The 21,306-nt window shown below is 45.9% G+C and overlaps 1 protein-coding gene across 1 annotated transcript in view; it reads left to right on the top strand.

Annotated features, from left to right (window-relative positions):
- LOC147692864 (cadherin-related family member 3-like) overlaps positions 1 to 21,306 on the top strand; it is a 650,553-nt gene that overhangs the window by 548,079 nt on the left and 81,168 nt on the right. The window contains exon 15 of the mRNA XM_086939084.1: positions 12,136 to 12,329. Within this exon, the coding sequence (XP_086795210.1) occupies positions 12,136 to 12,329 (194 nt within the window). The remainder of the gene's footprint in view (positions 1 to 12,135; positions 12,330 to 21,306) is intronic.

Raw genomic sequence — 21,306 nt, 5'->3', positions numbered from 1 at the left:
ATTGAGAAGTGTAAATGGTGTAATTCTTTTTAAGAATTTCTAGAGAAAAATGCCAATTTACCTTCTTCTGCCTTTTCTTCTCCCTTATGTAACATGGTAAGGAACAGAAAGTAACGGCTTCCTTAAAAAAGAGTTAGGTGAAATATGCAGCAACAGCGTAACCTATTCAAGTCTAAAAACCCAGAAATTCACCAGTTATTGTTATCTCAAGTAACTATAACTCGTGCTCTAAGCTAATTATAACTCGCTCCAAATTACCTGATGAATTACATCACTCATGACATCTTCTATGACATCAGTTTTGCATAGAAATTATTGATTATAAACCTGTGCATGGCAGAGTGGCGAGGTATAGTTACCTTCGGGCAGGAGTTATAGATACTTGAGAAAACTATAACTGGTGAATTTCTGTGGAAAAAATATGTAATATATTATATTTAATTATTTATTGCCCAGTGAAGGTCACAGAAATTGTATTTGTTTGCTATTAACGTGGACACCTCCCTAGAAAGTTTCAGCGTGATATGTGAAATTGTGGCCGCGAAAAAGGGGTGTCCCAAACGTATTTTCCCCTATGCTCTTTCCCTAGGAAAATTGAACAGCAATACCGCAAAACCAGCTGAACGGAATTACACCGAAATGTGAAAGAATGCTAGATTTTGGTCCAAAAAAATTACTTTTTGTGATGTGGTGTTAATCCATTCACTAGTTTCTGAGTTCTATGGGCCCGATTCACAGAACTAACTTAAGACAAAATCCTAAACGTACTACTTTTGGTATTCACAGAAGTTAGGATTTTGTCTTAAGTTTGTCTTAAGACAGACTTAAGACAGACTTAAGACAAAATCCTTACTTAAGTCTGTCTTAAGTCTGTCTTAAGACAAACTTAAGACAAAATCCTAACTTCTGTGAAAACCAAAAGTAGTAAGTTTAGGATTTAGTCCTAAGTTAGTTCTGTGAATCGGGCCCTTAAAGTTTAAAATGTATGTACAAGTCATGCCAAAGTGTATCCACAGACCCAACAGATCTAAAGACAAAAACTGATTGTCTACCACCACAACAACAAAGATGTGGTAGTAGCCATATTAGGACTCTGGAAACAGTCTCCTGTCCTAAAGCAAGGTAAAAAACCATGTAGAGGGGCACAGTCGGGATACCCTGCCCCCTCCAGGCCTGGTGGAGATCTAGGACCAAAACATTTTTTTTGTTTACCTCAAATTTCGGGTTAATTTGCAAGAAAATTATTTTTTTCAAAAAAAGGTGAGCTCCTGTTCTTTCGAAAAAAAAGCCCATTGGTGTGCCAGGCATGGGCGGGTCGTGGACGTTTTTTTTATTAGGGTAGAGGATGAGCCCTGCTATTTACATCACCGATTACACCACGTATGACATGTTCTATGACATCATTGATGACAACACCGTACATGGCAGGGACAAGAGTTATTTTAGGTGATGAGTTATAGTTACTTGAAGTAACTAGAACTGTGAATTTTAGTGGTTGCGTTAATTTAAACGGGTATGTTGTAACTGACATTTTTACAATACCTTCCCTTTAATCTTTGTTTTCTTCAGTGAATTTATAAGGTTTCTTTCAAACGTAAAATTACATATTATTACAATTCCTCACTATAATGCTGCTTTAACCTTTAGTTTTTAACATATATAACTATATATTAAATCTATAATAACATTATTTAATCAAGGGAATTGATGTGACAAATGGCAAGGATATTTGGTTCAAACTTCAGAATTTTCAGAATGCATATGTTGAACACAATTTACCATCAAGCAGTAATGTTCATATACAGAATGCAATTGTATACAGTGCAATCAGAGTAATATTATTGTTAATTCCTATCTATTAGTAGAGAAATGCTGATGAAGCTCTATGAGCACTCCTTGCCAGCTCGCACCATCTTTAAAATCACTGAACCATCAAGACCAACCCTTTTAATTATCTTGCAGACAAGCTCACCACCTCTGTTTGATCTCTGCTTACCGGCAGACAGGACACCTTTACTTATATAAGGCAAGGATCTGGGAGAACATCCCTTTATCCAGTAGTACTGCCCTAGCACTGCTTTCATTGTAGAAAGATTTGAAGACATGGCTTGTTAAAGTAAACTACATCACAATGCAGTAACAGTACACTTCTTCTTGCACTACTCAGTTTCCCTATCTTATCACCCATTGAATGTATATTTTGGGGACACTTTCCTGTTTGGACTCGTACCTGCACTGTGTTGCCGCCCAATCTGTGAGGAAAAACGGCGACTTCACTCGCAGCCTCCCCGTGTCCCAGGAGGGATTGACCGCCCCGTCGCTTTCCTACATCTTGCAGCACCCGCTTCGCGGGTGCCGCTGCGCAGCGTGTGGCGTGGGGTCGAGGCTGCTGGAGTGCTCGTGAGACGGAGTAAGGAGGAGAGAGCACCGTGATCCAACTGAGGGCGCGCGCTGCAGGGACTCTCAAGACCAGGAGTCCCTGCGCCGCACAGGTGTGCACGGCCGCGCCCCCAGTAAGACACGCCCCCCGGCTGACCAGAATTCTTAAGCAGGAAGACATCCTGTTTGACGTGGGACACTTTCCTGTTTGGACTCGTACCTGCACTGTGTTGCCGCCCAATCTGTGAGGAAAAACGCCGACTTCACTCGCAGCCTCCCCGTGTCCCAGGAGGGATTGACCGCCCCGCCGCTTTCCTACATCTTACAGCACCCGCTTCGCGGGTGCCACTGCGCGGCGTGTGGCGTGGGGTCGAGGCTGCTGGAGTGCTCGTGAGACGGAGTAAGGAGGAGAGAGCACCGTGATCCAACTGAGGGCGTGCGCTGCAGGGACTCTCAAGACCAGGAGTCCCTGCGCCGCACAGGTGTGCACGGCCGCGCCCCCCAGGAAGACACGCCCCCGGCTGCAACGCTTTTCCTTAAGAACAACGTCCCATCGCGTAGCGGGACGCGGGCGGGACGCCGAGCGAAGCCCGGGCAAAGGGCGGGCCCTCTGTGGCCCTCAGAGGCCAGAAGAGGCCCGGCCGGGCCCCCCCCTAAATTGATTCAACGCATCTCGCATACCAGGCATTGAATCTTGAATCTTGATTGAAATCTGTCGAACACTCCTTCTGCACTCGTATTCTGCATTGTAGATTATGAGGAAGACCGCCAAGAAGTCCAAAATGCCTACTCTAAGATCAAGCACAAAATCTAAAACGGATCTGCCTCCGCCCTTACCAACTTTAACTGCCATCGACAAGATGCTCAAACAAACCATAGGGGCGGTATCTAATGCCATTGCAAACACTGAAAGAAGGATGTCCCTACCACCCGTGACCATCGTCCCAGATACCCAGGAATCCCTTATTAACTTAACAGAAGCTTCCCAAAATATGGCAGAGGAACTTGACACTAGCCTGCCCCTCACCCCCTCTTCCTTCATCGACCTCCCCTGTGCCCAGGTGTCCATCGAAACTAGTAGTGAGAGATCTGGCGCACAAACAAATAACTACAATAAGAAATCAAATATTATAGACAAAACCTCACATAAGGAAGGTCCCAAATGCGGGGGTAAAAAAGGTTCACTAAAAAATAGAAACCATAATTTGGTAACGCCTATAAATCCATCCACACCAGGAATACCCTGTTGAATCACCAATATGGTGGCTGACCTCAAAACGGACCTTGAACATTCCATCACTGTGCTGATAAAACCCCTCATAGCCAAAATCGATAGATTAACATCACTCGTAAATAATAAGGGGTTCGGCTCGAAAGGCCAACTAGCGCAAGAAAGCACCCAAATAAAACAGAATGAGCCTATACCCAAAAGACTAACCAAAGACAAGACTGCTGCAACACCAGATACGGCAGCAAAGATCTCCAACAGAGTCACACAAAAAAGTATCAAAGATACGCAAAAGGCTACCACCACACCGAACATAGGTAAAAATAATAAACAAACAATCAAGGATAATAACAAACCACCCCCTGGACCCTCTCAAACACTGGAAGGAAACAATGCTCAAACTCCCAAAGTGAACCCGATGATCAACTCGACTGCCCCCACAACAACTACCAAAGAAAACAAAACAGCAACTCGCTTAAGGTCAATCAACCTTCCACCTGAAGCATTACCCTTTGTAGTAGTTTTAACAGGAGTTCCACCTTTAAGGGAGGGCAAACGGGAATCACAAGTAGAGCTAAAAAACAAATGTGCACAGTGGTTACAAATACACAGGCCACTGCCCCCCAATATTAATGGGGAGATTCTTTCAGTAAGAAGGGGGGAGTGGATCGGTAAAGGTACAAAGACCATAGCAGGGGACATAATTACGGTAAACTTCAGAGACATGGCAGCAGTCAACTTTATCTGCAATGCCCCCCCGAGCTACACCCGCTCACAAATTCATCCGGTACATCTATACTACTTTTACCCTTTCGCATTTCATAGACCCAGGCAGAGCAACAGACCACCACCGACTAGAATACCCCATATGGACTTTCAATATGGACCACCCCAGTGGCAAAGGCCAAATTATGTTTTTCCAAATTATGACTCCTCCATAATGCAGCATGCACACTGGAACAGGTTCAGCACACTTGAAGAGGTCGATTGACAGGGACGGGATAAACAACTCCCTAAGATCGCAAGGTGGAAGGAGGCAAGCCCACTATCATCAGAAAGAAGAATGGGGGTAGGAGACGAAAAAGAAGAGCGGACAAAATCCCCAAAACATATGTCAACTACCAAACAGAGCAGACTAGCTGCCCTTAGCAGCATACAACCCGGTCCTGTTATTTCACCGAAAGTGGGAAAACATGCTATGCTCCCATCAGGAGACCCAAAAGTAATTCCAAAGGACATGACCCAAGAAAACTTACAAATTGCATCCTGGAACATTGCAGGAATAGCGGCCAAATTTGAATCGCAGGAATGGCTCAGCTATATAAACAAATTCCAGATCATATGCCTGCAAGAAACCTGGGTTACCGAATTAAATGATTACAGGTTGGAAGGCTATAAAAGTTTTTCTGTTCCAGCTAAAAAAGTATCCTCGGGGAGAGCTAGTGGAGGACTCGTTACATATGTCAACCTAGACATTAAGGGCACCTGGCCTAACATCAAATGGGCTTCACACAATCTTCAAGCACTAAGGTTCGTCTCACCAATACTAACCTTTTTCCTAGTCAACTGGTACAATGCTCCTGGAACGACGGAGAAGGGAACTGCCGTAAACGAGCTGGAAGCCTGTCTAAGAAATCTGAATCTTTTAAATAAGACACCAAGCCTCCCAAGCTTAATACTTATGGGAGATTTTAATTGCCACCTTTGTGATAAACTAAAACCCCTTAACAAAGACTGGTCAAGATGCACCATAATGAAAGGCCCACACTTCACTCATTCAAAAGAGGGATGGGACTTGGAGAGACTAACGAAAAGGTACAACCTGACTCAAACTCTAGACCTGGTGGTGCTGGGTGAAAAAGGAGAATTAACCCCAACATTCAAAGGAAGAGGTTGCCACTCCTACATTGACTATGTTTTAGTCTCTCCCATACTAAAAAGAAACATTAGCAAAACTATAATAGAGGCCAGCATCTTTAGTGACCACAACCCGGTCATTATCACAATTGAAGGTTTTGATTTTAACTCGTGCCCAAAGAGACCGGACATTATGGAAAAAGCAGTGGATCAAGGAAGAAGAATTAAATGGGCCAAGATTGATGGGGACAGATTTTACAAAAAACTACTAACAGAAACCTCAGAAGCAATAGACAAATGCCTTGATCCAAGTGTGGTTGGTGCTCAGGTGGTCAGGGCATTTGAGGAAATTGCGTGCCATGTAAATAACTCCCTAAGGACTACTGGGTCTAACAAAATGCCCTCAAATCCTCGCTGGTTTGATTCGAACTGTACTAAGGCGCTCCAAAAATTGAAGGATAGCCTCCACACCAAACCAAGGGATAAGATCATGGTGGGACAGAATAGAGCTGAATATAAAAAAGCTCTGAAGAAACGCAAGCAAAGCCTACAAAATCAAGCCTGGGAGGACCTAAGGGACGCCGCTGAAAGGAAAGATTCCGCAGGTTTCTGGAAAGTGATTAACTCCCCATGCTTTCAGGATCTAGGGGCACCAAAAATTATGAATACTATTCTGCCGGAACAATGGCAGAACCACTTCCAGAGCCTATACAATCACTCAAGCCACTTAACCCTGGAGGATGCTCCGAGGGGCCATCAGCCGGCCAAGTTGGACTTTTCCCTGAAAGAAATCGAAATGGGAATAGCAGGGCTCAGTAAAAATAAGGCACCGGGTCCGGACGGAATTCCACCAGACCTATTCCTAAGTAGACCCGATCTATGGGCCCCGTTGCTGACCAGGGTATTAAATGAGGCAGTGGTGGCAGGTCTGCCTCAGTCCTGGTCAACGGCGACCATAGTTCCCATCTACAAAAAAGGGAACCGAGATGACCCCCAATGCTACCGACCCATCTCTCTCATTGATTTGACAGCAAAGGTATTGGGGAGAGTCATTCTACAGCGGTTGCAAGATTGGGCAGAGGAGCACCAAGTCCTCTCGGAAACCCAATATGGCTTCAGGAAAGGTAGATCCACCACCGATCAATGTCTAAACTTATACCTCCTGATAGCTAAATATACCATCGCGGGGAAGGGGTCCATTCACATGGGGTTTATGGACCTTTCAGCGGCTTTCGACCGCGTAAATAGAAGAAAGCTCTGGTCCATGCTGTTAGAACTAGGAGTGGATCAGCCGCTAGTCGACACCCTGCAAAATCTCCACCGGAACACCTCCGCAAGTGTGAGGTACACTCAAGAGGGAAAAAAGACCGACCCCTTCACCTGCACTAGTGGAGTAAGGCAGGGATGTATCCTCGCGCCCTTTCTTTTTTCTATCTATATTAACTCGCTGGAAAAAGACCTCCTCAAACTTAAGGTGGACTCGCCCCAAATCGGTCATCGTGCAGTGCCTGTACTACTCTACGCCGATGACGCGGTTTTGCTTGCCAGAACCCCTCTAGGATTACAAAAACTAATTGACGGGTTCGTCATGTTCATGGACAAACTGGACCTGGCGACAAACCTGGAAAAATCCTATATTATGTCATCAGGGCAACTGACAAAAGGGAACTTCACCTATCACATTGGGTCACACAAAATAGACCGGGTCAAGACCTTTTCATACCTGGGGGTTCTATTTGATCACCATCTTACCTTTAAACCTCTGGTAGAAAAGCATTCTATGAAACTGGCAGCCTCAGTAGGAGCCATCATGGGGTACGGGCAAAGACTAGGAAAATGGTCCCCAGAACAAATATTGAACTTGTATAGGTCAATTTGCTGTGCGAAGGCATCCTATGGGGCAGAAGTGTGGGGCTTCCTGGACAACAAAGTACAGCAGATCCAGACAGAAGAAAATAAATTTTTGAGAAGAATTCTGAAAGTGCCCCAGAGTGTATCAGCCCACATCATCCATGAGGAAGTGGGAGAACCCTTCATTGAAGACAGGATTAAAATTAAACCTCTCCTGGCATGGGTCAAAGTATGGACCAACCCAGAGGCGGGCCTCACAAGACAAATTATATTGGACTGCCTCAAACGAGATAAAGGTCAAACCATCCCTTGGCTGAAATTCGTCAAGAAATCCCTGACAGAGATTGATTGTATTAACCTTTTTACATCCCCAGACTCTATCACATCTGAGAGTAAGGCCCTGGTGAAAAAACTCTTTCCGGCACTGCTTAAGTCAACAAGGGCAGAAAAAGAAAACCATAAACCTACTAATCTCTCTTATAATGAACTTACAGTGAAGCATGGGATGGAACCTTATCTAAGGGTCATGTACAATGCTCAGGACCGCTATGTCATGACTCAGACTCAACATGCTTCACCATCTACTTGCGGTCCCGGCTGGGTTCACCCAAACTGTGGAGGAGAAGGGTACCTGCGGCTGCGACCACAGGTCTCCGCAGGATACCCTTCACTTTGTTTTATTGTGCCCATTTTATACCGTCCCAAGACGTAAGTTCTTGGTGGGGATCCTGAAAGACCTAAAGTTCAAACATGCAAAATTGGCCCTGAGGTTCTTACAGGAAGCGGAGGATGCTTATACCCTTTTTTGTATCATAAATTTTATCCGGATGGCAATAAGACTGAGGAATACTAGAGAAACTGGTCCCTAACATTTCTTGTTCCCTTGAACATTTAAATTCCTGATCCCCTAGCCTTCTGAATCATGGTGTAAGATAATTTTAACATTTATAACCTTTTAATGGAAAATTATTCTCGTTTTTTAAACATTTTTGTGTGTTTTTGTATTTGTGCTTTTATGGTGTCTTTTTAAGAACCGAATAAAGATTACAAATTGAATTGAAAATTGTATATTTGCATTTGACCCTGTACAGCACTCCTCCGTCTTTTGTCTAGGTTCAAACCACATACTGTCATAACATTGGGAATTCCCATAGGGTACAAAATTGTCAGGTTGGATCGCCCAATTAAAGTTGGTGGTGGATTAGCGATAGTCCACAAACAAGAAATTCATGTCACGGTGTTGGATGAAATATGCACCCCCGACTTAGAACTACTGATCTTTAAAATCCATACCTCAAGCAAATATAGTAAAAAGGGAGCACTAGTATACGGCCCCCCTGGGCCATGCTCAAATATATCGATTAATTTGATGGAAGCATTGGCACCCCATATATATGACAATTCAGACTTCCTTCTTTTAGGTGATTTTAACATTCACAGTGAGTTGGATTTTAACAGTGAAGCACAGACACTATTGTCAGACCTTGGCACTTTGGGTCTAAGGCTAATTAACAGCGAACCCACTCATCAGGCAGGACATACGCTAGACTTAGTTCTAACAAATTCCCTGCAGGTTGAATGTAGGGCCCCTTATCAAGTCAAATGGACTGACCATTTCATAATCGAATTTTACACCCCCACTCCTACCTCATATGATATCAGAAATACCACCCTAGCAAATAAAAGAAGACCTTGGCATAAACTGACCCAACAAGACTTCAATAATAAATTTGTATGCCCGACATTGGACGCTAATGAAAGCATTGATAACGCCTTACATAAATACGAAGAAACTCTTCTTAAAACTATAGACGGTATTGTACCGCTAAAGATTTTTAAACCTAGACCAGCACACAAACAAGAAATCTGGTTTTCAGAGGATCTTAGATTGCTCAAACAGGCCGCAAGAAAACTAGAGAAGAACTGGAGGGCCTCCCGCCTTGAAAAAGACAAACAACTATATAAAGACTCCCTGAAAACATATCACAAAGCTATCCGGGCGGCGAGGAAAAATCATATTGCATCTCAACTATTAGCAGCTGGTAATAACCCCAAAACACTTTACCAGATTTTAGAGACTTTTATCAAACCCATAGCCTGTGAAAGCTCAGAGGTGGCTTCACAGCAACTTTGTGATAATATCTCTCATTTTTTTAACCAAAAAATTGATGCAATTTACAGCAAAATCACGCTCTCGAACCAATATAACACTAATGATAATGACCTCATTGCAAATCTGGAAATAGAAAATCCCGTTATGCACTCCCTCTCTGTCTTTCCCCCTATCTCTATTGAGGAAGTAGTAGGAAGTATCTTTCAGATAAAGAGTGGATCTCCGATGGACACTATTCCTGCAAGGGTCATGCCCATTTTAGCCACGGTTCTGGGACCCATCATCCAGAGACTAATTAACCTCTCACTGAGCACAGGACAGGTTCCAAAAGGATGGAAAAAGGCCCTGGTAAAACCACTCAGAAAAAACACTGCTACTCCATGGGAGGAGCTAACCAACCTTAGACCTATATCCCTACTTCCGTTTTTAGGCAAAATTATTGAAAAACATGTAAATAGTAATCTGTCTAAATACATTGAATCTGCTGGATTGCTGGACCAATCCTAATCTGGTTTCAGGCCCAGACATAGTACGGAGACTGCCCTGATGTCAGTCGCAGATGATCTACACATGTACCAGGATAGGGGTCACTCTGTTATCCTGGTACTGTTGGATCTGTCTGCGGCGTTTGACACCGTCTCTCACTCCACCTTGACTACCAGGCTAGTTAACATCGGCCTGAAGAAGGAAGCCTTAGCATGGTTGAGGAGCTTTTTGACTGACCGCACCCAGCAAGTAGTTATGGGCACATACAGGTCAGAGGAAAGTTGGAATCTACAAGGGGGTGCCACAGGGCTCTTGTTTGAGCCCCACTCTCTTTAACATATATGTGGCACCCCTGGCTAACATCATGAGAAGATATGGATTCATCCCAATATCTTATGCGGATGACACGCAACTCCTCTTTCCTTTTAAGATCTTCACTCCTGAGGTCAGAAACTCCTTCTCCCAGGGCATGAAAGCAGTGGCACGATGGATGTCCTCCAACTACTTGCAGTGCAATGTGGCGAAGACAGAAGTCATGTTGTTTGGTGAGGCAAAACTGCTCTGGACCCCAGACCACAAGATCTCGGCCCAGTGCCCAAACCTAAACAAACTGTCAAGAACCTGGGAGTCCGACTAGATCAGGAGCTCACTCTCAAACAACATGGCAACCAGGTGGTGGGAGCATGCTTTCATGTAATTGGTATGCTGCGGAAAATCTTCCCATTACTACCCGACACAACTAGGAAGACATTGGTCCAGGCGCTTGTCCTGAGTCGTCTGGACTATTGCAATGGCTTGCTCTTGTCTGCCAATGAGGAAGTTATAAATAGACTTCAGGTGGCCCAGAACACAGCTGCTCGCCTGGTCCTGAACGCCCCTCCCCGCACGCCATCCAAACCTCTACTGACAAAACTACATTGGCTATCTGTCAGACAGAGGGCCAAGTTTAAGGTATGCTGTACCATACATAAAAGCTTGAGCGGAATGGGTCCTGCATACCTGACCACCAAGTTCATACCTTATACTCCTACTCGGACACTTAGATCAAGTGAGCAAGGCCTTCTGTGTGTACCCAGAGCTAAGAAAGCCAGACATGGGGCGAAAGCACTATCAATAGCCGGACCATCTCTCTGGAACAGTCTCCCAATATCCCTCAGGTTGTGTGTAGACCACCTTCCTTTCAGGAAAATGTTGAAGACCTTCCTGTTTAAACAGTAGACTAGAAATTCTGCAAAAGCCCTTCTTCTTAATACTCTGTAGAAGCCAAAGGCGCAGAGATACTCCTCCGGGAGTGAAGCCAGTGCGGTACAAACTTGCAAATAAATAAATAAATAAATAAATAGGTATGTGGTATACAAATAACACATACATACACACACACAATACAAAGAAAAATATAGATCTAGTCTTAAACGCCCAAAACGTAATAATGATTTATTGTTAACCATTCTACACTTCCTAGCTCATTACTGTAGACTGTGCTGTCACCTCCCTCCAGCTTGTATTGTCCTACAAATTTGCCTCTTTTGTAACCACTTTGCCCCTCGCTGTACCCCACCCCTCTTTTGAAATCCCCTCCACTTGGACAGTGCTTCATCTTAAGGTCGACAGCTTCTGCCTCTCTTTCCAGCTCCCTGGTGTTGATGGCAGCAGGGAGAGGGAGAGAGAGCAAAGAGGAGTGGAAGAGGGATAATGACAGTGACAGGAATAGAGCAGCGGCTGGTTTGAACATTGTTTCCAGGGGTGCTCTTGATTCCCGGTACAGCCTGGTGGCATAGAAACTAAGGGGCATTTTAGCAAGAACCTCGTTAAAATTATCGCTGTTTTAGTGGCAGGAAACTGCCGCTAAAACGGTGATAATGGGCTTGCTAATATACGTTATAGAATTCCAATAGAAGCCCAGGTTAGATGTCCTGCACATCTAACCTGGGCTTCTATTGGAATTCTAAAACGCATATTAGCAAGCACATTATCGCTGTTTTAGCGGCAGTTTCCTGCCGCTAAAACAGAGATAATTTTTAACGAGGTACTTGCTAATATGCCCCTAAGATCGCACAACATTAGTCAAATAAATGCGCAGATGACTTTTAATTTAAAAAGATTACGAAACCCTTTGGGTAATCAGTAGAAATGTATTCAAGTTAGAAGTGATCTGTAAGAACTGTCAGTGGCAGTGATATTGCTCTGTAATACTTATTTCTTCTGTTATTCATTTCAACAGCAAAGAGCGGGGCTCACAATTGTGACTCAAACTGTAAACACGTTCAGCTCTACTGACTGGTATGTTCCGCTCATCTTTACATTTATGGCTCTGTTCCTTGCTGGGCTGCTTGCCTGGAGTTGCCACCTCATTTGGAAATACACTAACATCAAGGAATGGTGTCAAAAGTCTCAACACAAAGTACCAAAGAAGAAGTAAGAATGCTTCATTTACCTGGATTGATGTTTACATGATTGGCTTGATGTTAAAAAACAGAGCTTGCATTCTGTTTAGATAGTGTGATGGATTTAAGTTTAAATGATTTGTGTTTTTTCTTCTTCACTGTCTTTGTGTAAGATAAAATCTGCTGGGGTCCTAGGCATAAATATGGTAAGGGGGTACACAAGTGCTCCCTTGGTGTTGTATTTTGGATTCTTCTAGAATGGTAAACAAATCAATGCAATGCTTAGCATTGCATTGCTTTGTGCCACTTAAGTCCCCACCCCTGTTAAACCTTAGACATTATTCAATTTTATAGGTCTCCATACGTACTCAGCTGGCTCAGTTTGCAAAAACGCACAAAATTTGAAACTGTACATTTTAGGGCCACAATTGGTTATCAATTCCGCGTGGTTGTCAGATTTACAAACTTCTCTGACATTTACGTGTTATACGTGCATGTATAATACATTACACTGCTGACTCATCTATGTTTTCCAAACACTACTCTGCATTTGTGGCAGTATGCTTACTTAGAGGTAGAAACAAATTGTGGTTATCTTGTTACAGAAATATCCCTATCCTAGATAAACCTGACAAGTGCACACTGACGAAAATATTTTGAGATCAATTCACAAAGATTTTGCAGTGACTTCCTCTGCAGGGTATCGATTTTTATTAACCATATTGCAGATGCTACATGGATAATAATACACACACACACACGCATACACACACACACACACACTTCTCCTCCCAACAATCTCCACCACAGTACCCGCCAACCCCCACATATTTTGTGATTAGGTAGGGGTGTGCTTCTGTTTGAAATTTTTGGGGATTTGGTGTGTTTCATAATTTTTTCATTCAACTAGGTATACACATGGGTCTCAACTCTTTCTCCAGCCCGATCCAACTGTAAGTTAGGCTTGCACACATTTGCCACAGTCTACTGTTATCAACCAATGTGGCGTCATTCATAATCTGAGCCACATGTATCCTGAGTTATCATTATGTGCTTCATCCTGATGCAACAGCCTGTCATGGCAATGTCACAATCACACATATTACACTCTATGCATGTAAAGGCATATGAAACTAGTATAAGAATTGTGTGATATTTGCTTCATACACCATTTAAACTATGCAGATTGTTGTGCCTAACAAGTGTGCATAAATGACAATGTATCTCCGTGGATGTGACAGATGAGGTGTAGTTTAAAGTATCAATATTACAAATAGTGATCTGTCAATCCATGAATGACTTCTGTGTGCCATGCCTGTTAGACCTGTGAGCCTCTGTGTAGTCTGCCCCCAATCTATTTGCCTTCACACTCCCATGTTGCTGAATTCATTTTTGTTGGCTTAGGACTGCAAACTGCAAACTAGTGCGAAAGTGCTTCTGTTCGCTCCTTTAAACATGGTAAAATTGGCTTACAACTGATTGGCATATTTAATGTAGTTATAAGTCCCACGTAATGTGGTAAACTATATACTAAAGGGCCTGTACATTATATGCTACTGGTGGGCCTGCAGCACTTATTGTGCCTCCCACATAAGTAACCCCTTAAACATGTCCCAGGCCTGCCATGACAGCCTGAATGTAGTGTTACACTGTCATGCCGACATGGCATTAAAATCTCATTGCCAAGCTGTAAACTCCCTTTTAATTACATATAACACCCCTAAGGTAGGTCCTAGGTAGCCCATAGGCGAGGTTGCCTTGTAAGTAAAAGATTGGACAAGTACCTTTAAGTTTTACATGTCCTGGTAGTAAACCTGTAAATTTGTTTTTCAGAACCATGAGGCCTACCCCTCCCATAGGATAACATTGGAGATTCCTTATTACATTTAATAAGCTGCAATTCCTAGTTGTGAGCAGATAGATGTCATGTTTGGTACCTATCAAATCGCAATGATAAATCCACTTTAATGGTAACATCGGATTTTTCATTACAATTTTGAAAATGCCACTTTTAGAAAGTTAATATAAGTAAATATAAGAAACCCATTATACCATGGGTTTATCAACTGTTTACATAGGCTGTGTAATTATTTTGCGCCTCTCAATACCAAAATTTGTTGGAAATCTCATTGCGCTTTTTCTTTCTACATATCCTCTCACTAGTATATTACAAGTATAGACTTGACTTATAAATACCAACATTCCAGCAGATATTGAATTCTCAAATTAATTTACAGTGCACATTAGTTACAAAAACAGAGTGGAAATGGGGTCATAAGTTGTATACTGGAGGCTTGGGTCCTCCTGCATGAAGGTCAATCCTGGGTGGAGATAACATGAAGTGGGGATCAATCGGTGCCCAGTGCTTATGGGAAGAGAATAGTGTGTGTGTAAATCTCAGTATATAGCTCATCTATACTGTCCACCATACTGCACTAGCGATTTAACATTTTAAACAGTGATAAAATTCCTTCCTACCTGACTTCCACATGCAAGTTGATTTTGGGACCAGGCGCTAGTCGCTTCAGTAAGTGCTGTGTGGTCCTTTTCTGATACTGCTCTTGTGACTGCTAGGGAAGGAACGGTATGCAGAAAATCACTACATGCTCATGGCTCGTGCTGCGAGCCTATGATGCCTGGCTCATATAGAGCCATAATGGTCATTATTAATGTTACTGTGGGTCGGTAGACCTACCTCCTACTTGTCTGGCCGCCCCCCTCCTGGTGTAGCTGGTCCCATATGACTCAGCTACATTGGCTCTCTTTGCTAATCAAGTGCTGGACCGGAAGAATGTCCTGTGGATCACAGGATGTGTAGTTTATCCGCACCTATGTGGTCTGTTCGGGTCCTTGTTTTTGGGGTGTGACATGGCTGTTACCATAATTTAAGGTGAATCGGATTTAAAGGCACACCAAAGTATTGACCATATAATGGTGCATGTAAGCTGTACTGGCTTTCCTAATTGCTAAAGCATAAGACTGAAGGGGTCTGCATGGCCGTCCTGAGGATCATGTAAAGTGTCATTTTCTTACATGTACCGTGGGATTCTTGGTGTCAGACAGTATGTTTTGAGCATTGCAATGTCTTGAAAGGAGGGCTTAATGTTGGTTTACTACAAGCCAGATGTAGGGGGTGTGTTTTAAACCCCTGACGTTGTATATGCAAACCACAGCAGTATGTTCTTCAGGAAGGAATGTGTGTTAACAATACTTCAATGAAGAGTTATTATGGGTGATGTAGTCTTATGCATACTTATATTGATTGATCCTGCCAGCTACTTAACTCAACAGGATTCCTCCCCTTCATGATATACACTTTTAGAAAGTTGGCATTTTCCTGCCCTTTGTGCCTGCAGCCTTTCTTGGGTAACATGACTGGGTGTAGCTGACAGTTGGACTTTGTGAATCCCTCCTAACAGTCACATGCTAAAGGGATTAGGTGTGCCCCAATAGACCATCTGCTGGCAGAATGGAGGGTGGAGCTGAGCACAGGCCCACTTATAACGGAATAGCCTGTGCTGTGCCTCCACACAAAGGTCCTAACAACCCTCCATTGTCTCTGCAGTCATCTCCGAGCCAGGGCAGGGGAGGGGAGTAAAAAAAATCCTAGCACTTCAAAGAACCTTTCCAGAAGCTTCTCCCACCTTCCAGAAGAAGAGCGGCAGAGTATAAAAATAGGACCACCCGACCCATGCTTCAGTTCACTACTGGAGCTGCGGAGAGACTCTCAGAGGACTGCCTGCTGTAGTGACCTGCTGTGCCCTCTCAAGACTGTTGCTGTTCCTGGAGGAACTGCTTTGCTGCCTAGAGCCTGCCTTGAACCTTCAGAGGTCAGCTGTGGTGTTGACCCCTACATCTTGACCTGTACAAAGGACAACCAGAGGGACTCCAAGGGATGGTTTGCTGGCCTCCTTTTAGAGCCACAGGGGCATAAAAGGCTCCTACCATCTTGAATTTGCAACCAGATCCATCTTAAGTGAGTCCTCAATCCCCAAGAGGTGTCCCACCTCTCCTTGACCCTTGGTTGTGGTGCAAAATGTAGCTAGAGTGCCCAATCCCCCAAAACGGGGGACTTAGACACATTTTGTCCCAAATGTACTGTGAGAACCATGAGAAGACCAGCACCAACCTGGTCGCCTATCCGCTTGAGGTGCATCGCCGGTCAGATTGACTCCATGGCTCCTGCCACAATGTTCTTCTCTGCAGCAGCAAATCCATATCAGAGGTCCTTCCCTAAAGGAGTAACCAACCTCATTGAACTGAACTGTCTATAGGTACAGCCCTCTGCCTTGTCCCACTAGATATTTTCGACTTCCATTTCGACGACTAAGTCCAAACATGGAAATCTTCACTGTTGCTTTGATCCAAGGCCATCCAACAACAAAGCACCCTTCCTGGATACCTCATGCAGCCTTTTCCCACTGAACTGTATCTTGTCATAAGATTTTTCTCAGAAATTCTTTGAAGTCAGAAGTTGAGCGTTGACTAGTCCCAATCCACTTCTTCTATCCGACATGGTCGGCCATATTTTTCATTCTTGCACGACTAGTTGTCTGCGTTTGGCAATCTGAATATTTAGGTGCAAGTTTTTACTAAAAACTTTAGAAAATTCATAACTCTGGTTCTACTGATTGGATGTTTGTTGTTTTGGTGTGAAATTATGTATTAAAATGTACTCTGATATTTAACTTTATTACTGTTTGTGTGCTGAATTGATACTTTACACATTGCCTCTAATTTAAGCAGACTTTTTTTTTGCCAGTGTACACCGGGTTAAGCACAGGTTAATTTAGTGACTTTTTGTGCTTTACCCTGCCAAGGATTATGGCTGTTGCTTTACCAGGGCTCACAACCCGGTCGACCAACAACCCAATTTCCAACATTGACCATTCAGTGTTTTAGCATCTCCACATTGATTTTGCGATGCAGCTGATATTCAAGTTTGTTGCATCAAAAAATGCCCATTCTGGGGGCTTGGCTCAGCACGCAATGGAGACGGACGTCCTTGGGTAGAGCTCCGGCCCGAGCTCCCCTTCTCCAGGCCATTTCTCCGTCCCATCCACTTGCGACCAGCTGCAAACTTAGGCACAGTACCATCAAGCTGCGGACCACCGCTCTGCTGACTTTGATGCTGATCGGAGGCTTTCCACCGCACCGCGGTCCCCCGAGGTGACGCAACCGTGCACCAAGCCGCCGTGCCGGTGGGCATGTCTGGGCAAAGCAGGGGCTTGTGCCTGTGGGCTGGGCCCTGTGGCACGGCCTGGTGCGGGGAGCGACCGCGGCTGCCCTGAGGAGCTGGGCTCGGCCGCTGCGCCCGCTGCCGTGGCCCGTGAGTGCTCGGGCATAGACATTAACACCTGGCTGCCATCCATCGCGGTCGCCTCCAAACATCGCAGCGCTCGTGCCCCAGGGTGGGGTGCTCGCCTGGCGCCGCAGACGGCGGTCGCCCTGCCGGCATATGCATCCACGAGAGGCCGGGGATTGGCCGCGCTGACTGGGCTCAGAGGAACGACCTAAAAGCCGTGGCACACACTCCTGGCTACGGGCGTCACGTTTCAGGGGGCGGCCGTTGTTGCGACATAGAGCTGTGCTGGATCCGGAACCTGTGCTGGAGCGGCCCTCCACCCTGGCGGCCCAACGTTCCACTGAGGCTGGGCCCCTGCGCGAGGCGCTGACCCGGGACACGCAACGCTGGCCACTGCAGAGTGAAGCTGCCGGCTGGTGCTGATAGTGGTGAGGAGCGAATGTGGCGCTGTCTCAGTGGGATTTAAGTGGAGAAACCACTGATGGAGCATTCTGTGGCCACCCTGGGGTGCTGACTATGGCCCACTGATTGCACGTGAGCCGTCACAGCTGGACTCCATTGCACAGAACCGGGTGGCTCCCTGTCCTACTCTGGGTGCAGGTGCGGTGGCCCCATTCCTGATTCTTAGCTGGCTTGAGATGAGAAGCTGAGGGGAGACGCGGCCGCTGGCTCAGGTGAAGCACATCTCCTTGTAATTTTCCCGCGCCGACATATCTCTCCACTTGCGCTACCCTAGCTCCCCATTGGAGCCCACGGACCGCAGGACATTGTTGTCACGGGTGCAAGCTTTATGCCCACCACGTTGCTCATGTCTGGGGGTACTAGGACACGGACTAGCACCGGATGCCCGCAATTAAGGGGAAAGATGGACAAGCTCAGGAAACCTGTGGATGCCGATCAGATGGCAGCCAAACTCGACACCATGTTGGCTGCCATGGAAAGGTTGGAAGAATCTGTCCAACTCACTCGCACCTCTCTGGAGACCAAAATAGACAGTGTTGCAATCAATCTCACCCACCCGCAAGCTGACCATAAAAAACTGGCGGAACGCACCGCGACCTTGGTGGGCAACATGTCAGACCTTGCACCCCGAGTCACCCAGACCGACAAGCAGGTGCAAGACCTCCTTAATATGGTCGAATTCTTAGAAGACCGCGCAGAGGACGTGGAAGGACAGGCACGAAGAAAAAACGTGAGAATCGTGGGTGTACCGGAGCGGTGGGAGGGGAAGGAACCTGCAACACATATGGAGGACTGGCTGAAGGCCCTATTACCCGAGGGCGCGCTATCGCCTCACTTTGTTGTGGAATGAGCACATCGCGTGCCGACGAAGCCGCTTCCAACGGGGTCTAATCCTAGACCGCTGCTCCTTCGGATCCTGAATTATCGTGACTGTGATTCCATCTTGCGCGAAACAAGGCAGCTCCAAGATGTCCGAATTGACAATGCCAAGATGATGTTCTTCCCTGATTACACAATTCAGGTCCAGCGCCAGAGGCATTCCTTCCTTGCCGTAAAACAACGCCTGCGCCAGCTAAGCCTCAAATATTCCCTCCTCTTCCCTGCCAGGCGGAGAGTGATAGAGCAGGACAAAAAGCATTTCTTCACCAGCCCGGAGGAAGTTGAGGCATGGCTGGACAGCGGAATGGACACGGCGCCCCGTGGACCTCGATAACACCGCAGGAACAGGTTGTCACCGGTCTGCGGGACACGGGCGGTGGCGGGCACTAGACCGCCGTGGAAATCATACAACACGAACGAGACGCCCTTCGCATGGTGGCGGAACTTAGCTTCTCTCCAGCCACGGACAAGGCTCCAGATGCTAGCCCCCGAGACTTGCCCAGTGATGGCGAAGCTATCTATGGGCTGTCTGACTCCCAGATCTCCATGGAACGACCAGATGTCACACCATAAACAGCAGACCTGCTTCACTGACTGGATGTCTAAGCCCTTTTTGAGCTGAGTGCCTGATCTGCGATACTCTGGTCGCATTACACCTCTAGACTCCTGTCGGGAGCTGGCCCTGGCGGTGCCCGCGGCGTGGTCGCCTCATGGGAGTTTGGCCTCTCGCCGCGGGACACAGTGAGTACTGACCTTTGGCACTTGATCTTTAGAGGGACATTGAACTGAGGGGGACTTGCTGGTGTCTCAGCCCACCGGAACCCAGCTGATGACGTCTCGGCTGGACCGGAATTACGAGACGCGATTGACCTCCCTGACTGCGACCCGGTCTTGGTGAGAAATGTACGGCAAGCCATGTACTTTTCTAGTTGGAACATTTCACCTCAGCTGTGCTTGACTTATGATGCCTGGGAAGGGTGATGCTTCCTTTCCTTAACTGGCCGTTATGATAACATAACCGTGCCTAGTGCACAGCAACCCCCCTGGATCTAAATGTTAACTATCTCATTGGAGAGTTTGGACGGCGGCATGCTCAGCAGCCGACCTTTTGGTATTTTTCACTTGTACTGTTTTTTTATGGCTTATTGCATTATCTGGGCCGCAATCTTTTAGTTTTTTTATACTTGTATTGCAAGCATTTATGGCTGTGTCTTTGGTGATCTGCTATGAGGGGACTAGGGGGAGTGCAGATATTGCGACTTACTGTGGGGTTGTGGCGGGGAGTGGGAAGGGGGGTTACTTGAAGTGTCCAAATGTCAGCGATAAAGCTATGTACGTGGAATGTACGGGGAATGCATACACCATCACGCAGGTACCAGATTTACTCCTACCTTAAATGTCATAATGTCCATATCGCACTCCTACAGGAGACACATTTGAACGGTGCGGTGACACGAACACTACGCCGCAGATGGCGAGGCAACTCTATGCCACGGGATATTTGTCCTATGCCTGCGGAGCGCTGATATGGGCGAGGCCCGGGACCCCTTTAACAGTCTTACACTCCCGCATTGACCCGGAGGGCAGATTTGTGATAGTTCATGGTAGGCTTAATAGACACCCAGTGGTTTTGGCTTCATGGTATGCCCCTAACACAGACCAGAGTGGTTTCTTCACACAGCTATCTGTTGACCTGTCACCTTGGCACGGGATTCCCTCGGTGTTGGGAGGTGATTATAATTGTGTCCTTGACATTGCATTAGACCGTTCTTTTCCACCCCTGCCTGGCACACCTGTACAAGGAGCTATGAAAGTACTTGTAAACTGGGCCCTACAGTGGGACTTGCGTGATGCCTGGCGAAACCGCAATCCTACCACCAAGATGTATTGCTACTATTCGGGTGCGCATGCACTGGATGTATGGCTAGACAGATATATGTTGTCAAGCGATCTGCTCCCCCATGTCACTGATTCTTATTACATGGGCCGCACACATTCCGATCACAACCCACATATATTGGAGTTGGCATGGGAACAATCGCACCCACCCATACCCACCTGGAGGCTACAACCAGACCTGCTCCTTGACGCTCTTTTTCGGAACTCCCTATAGGCACAGACTGCACATTATTTTGATGAGTATACAGGCACTGCATCCACCCCCCAAATAGAGTGGGACTCTTTTAAAGTTGTTATTAGGGGACATTGTCTAGGCACACAAGCTAACATGCGGAAACAGCTGGAGGGGGACCTGACACGGACCGAGGCAGTTCTGCTTCAAAGAGAGCAGGAGGCAAGGGAGGGTGATGGAGAGCCGATACTGGAGGCTCGCGCGGAACATGCACGCTTGCTGGACAGGCAA

Source organism: Lissotriton vulgaris, chromosome 9, assembly GCF_964263255.1.
Source record: "Lissotriton vulgaris chromosome 9, aLisVul1.2, whole genome shotgun sequence".
NCBI classification, from domain to species: domain Eukaryota; kingdom Metazoa; phylum Chordata; class Amphibia; order Caudata; family Salamandridae; genus Lissotriton; species Lissotriton vulgaris.
The sequence above is the reverse complement of the archived record's forward strand: the minus strand, read 5'-3'. Positions and strand labels throughout refer to the sequence as shown.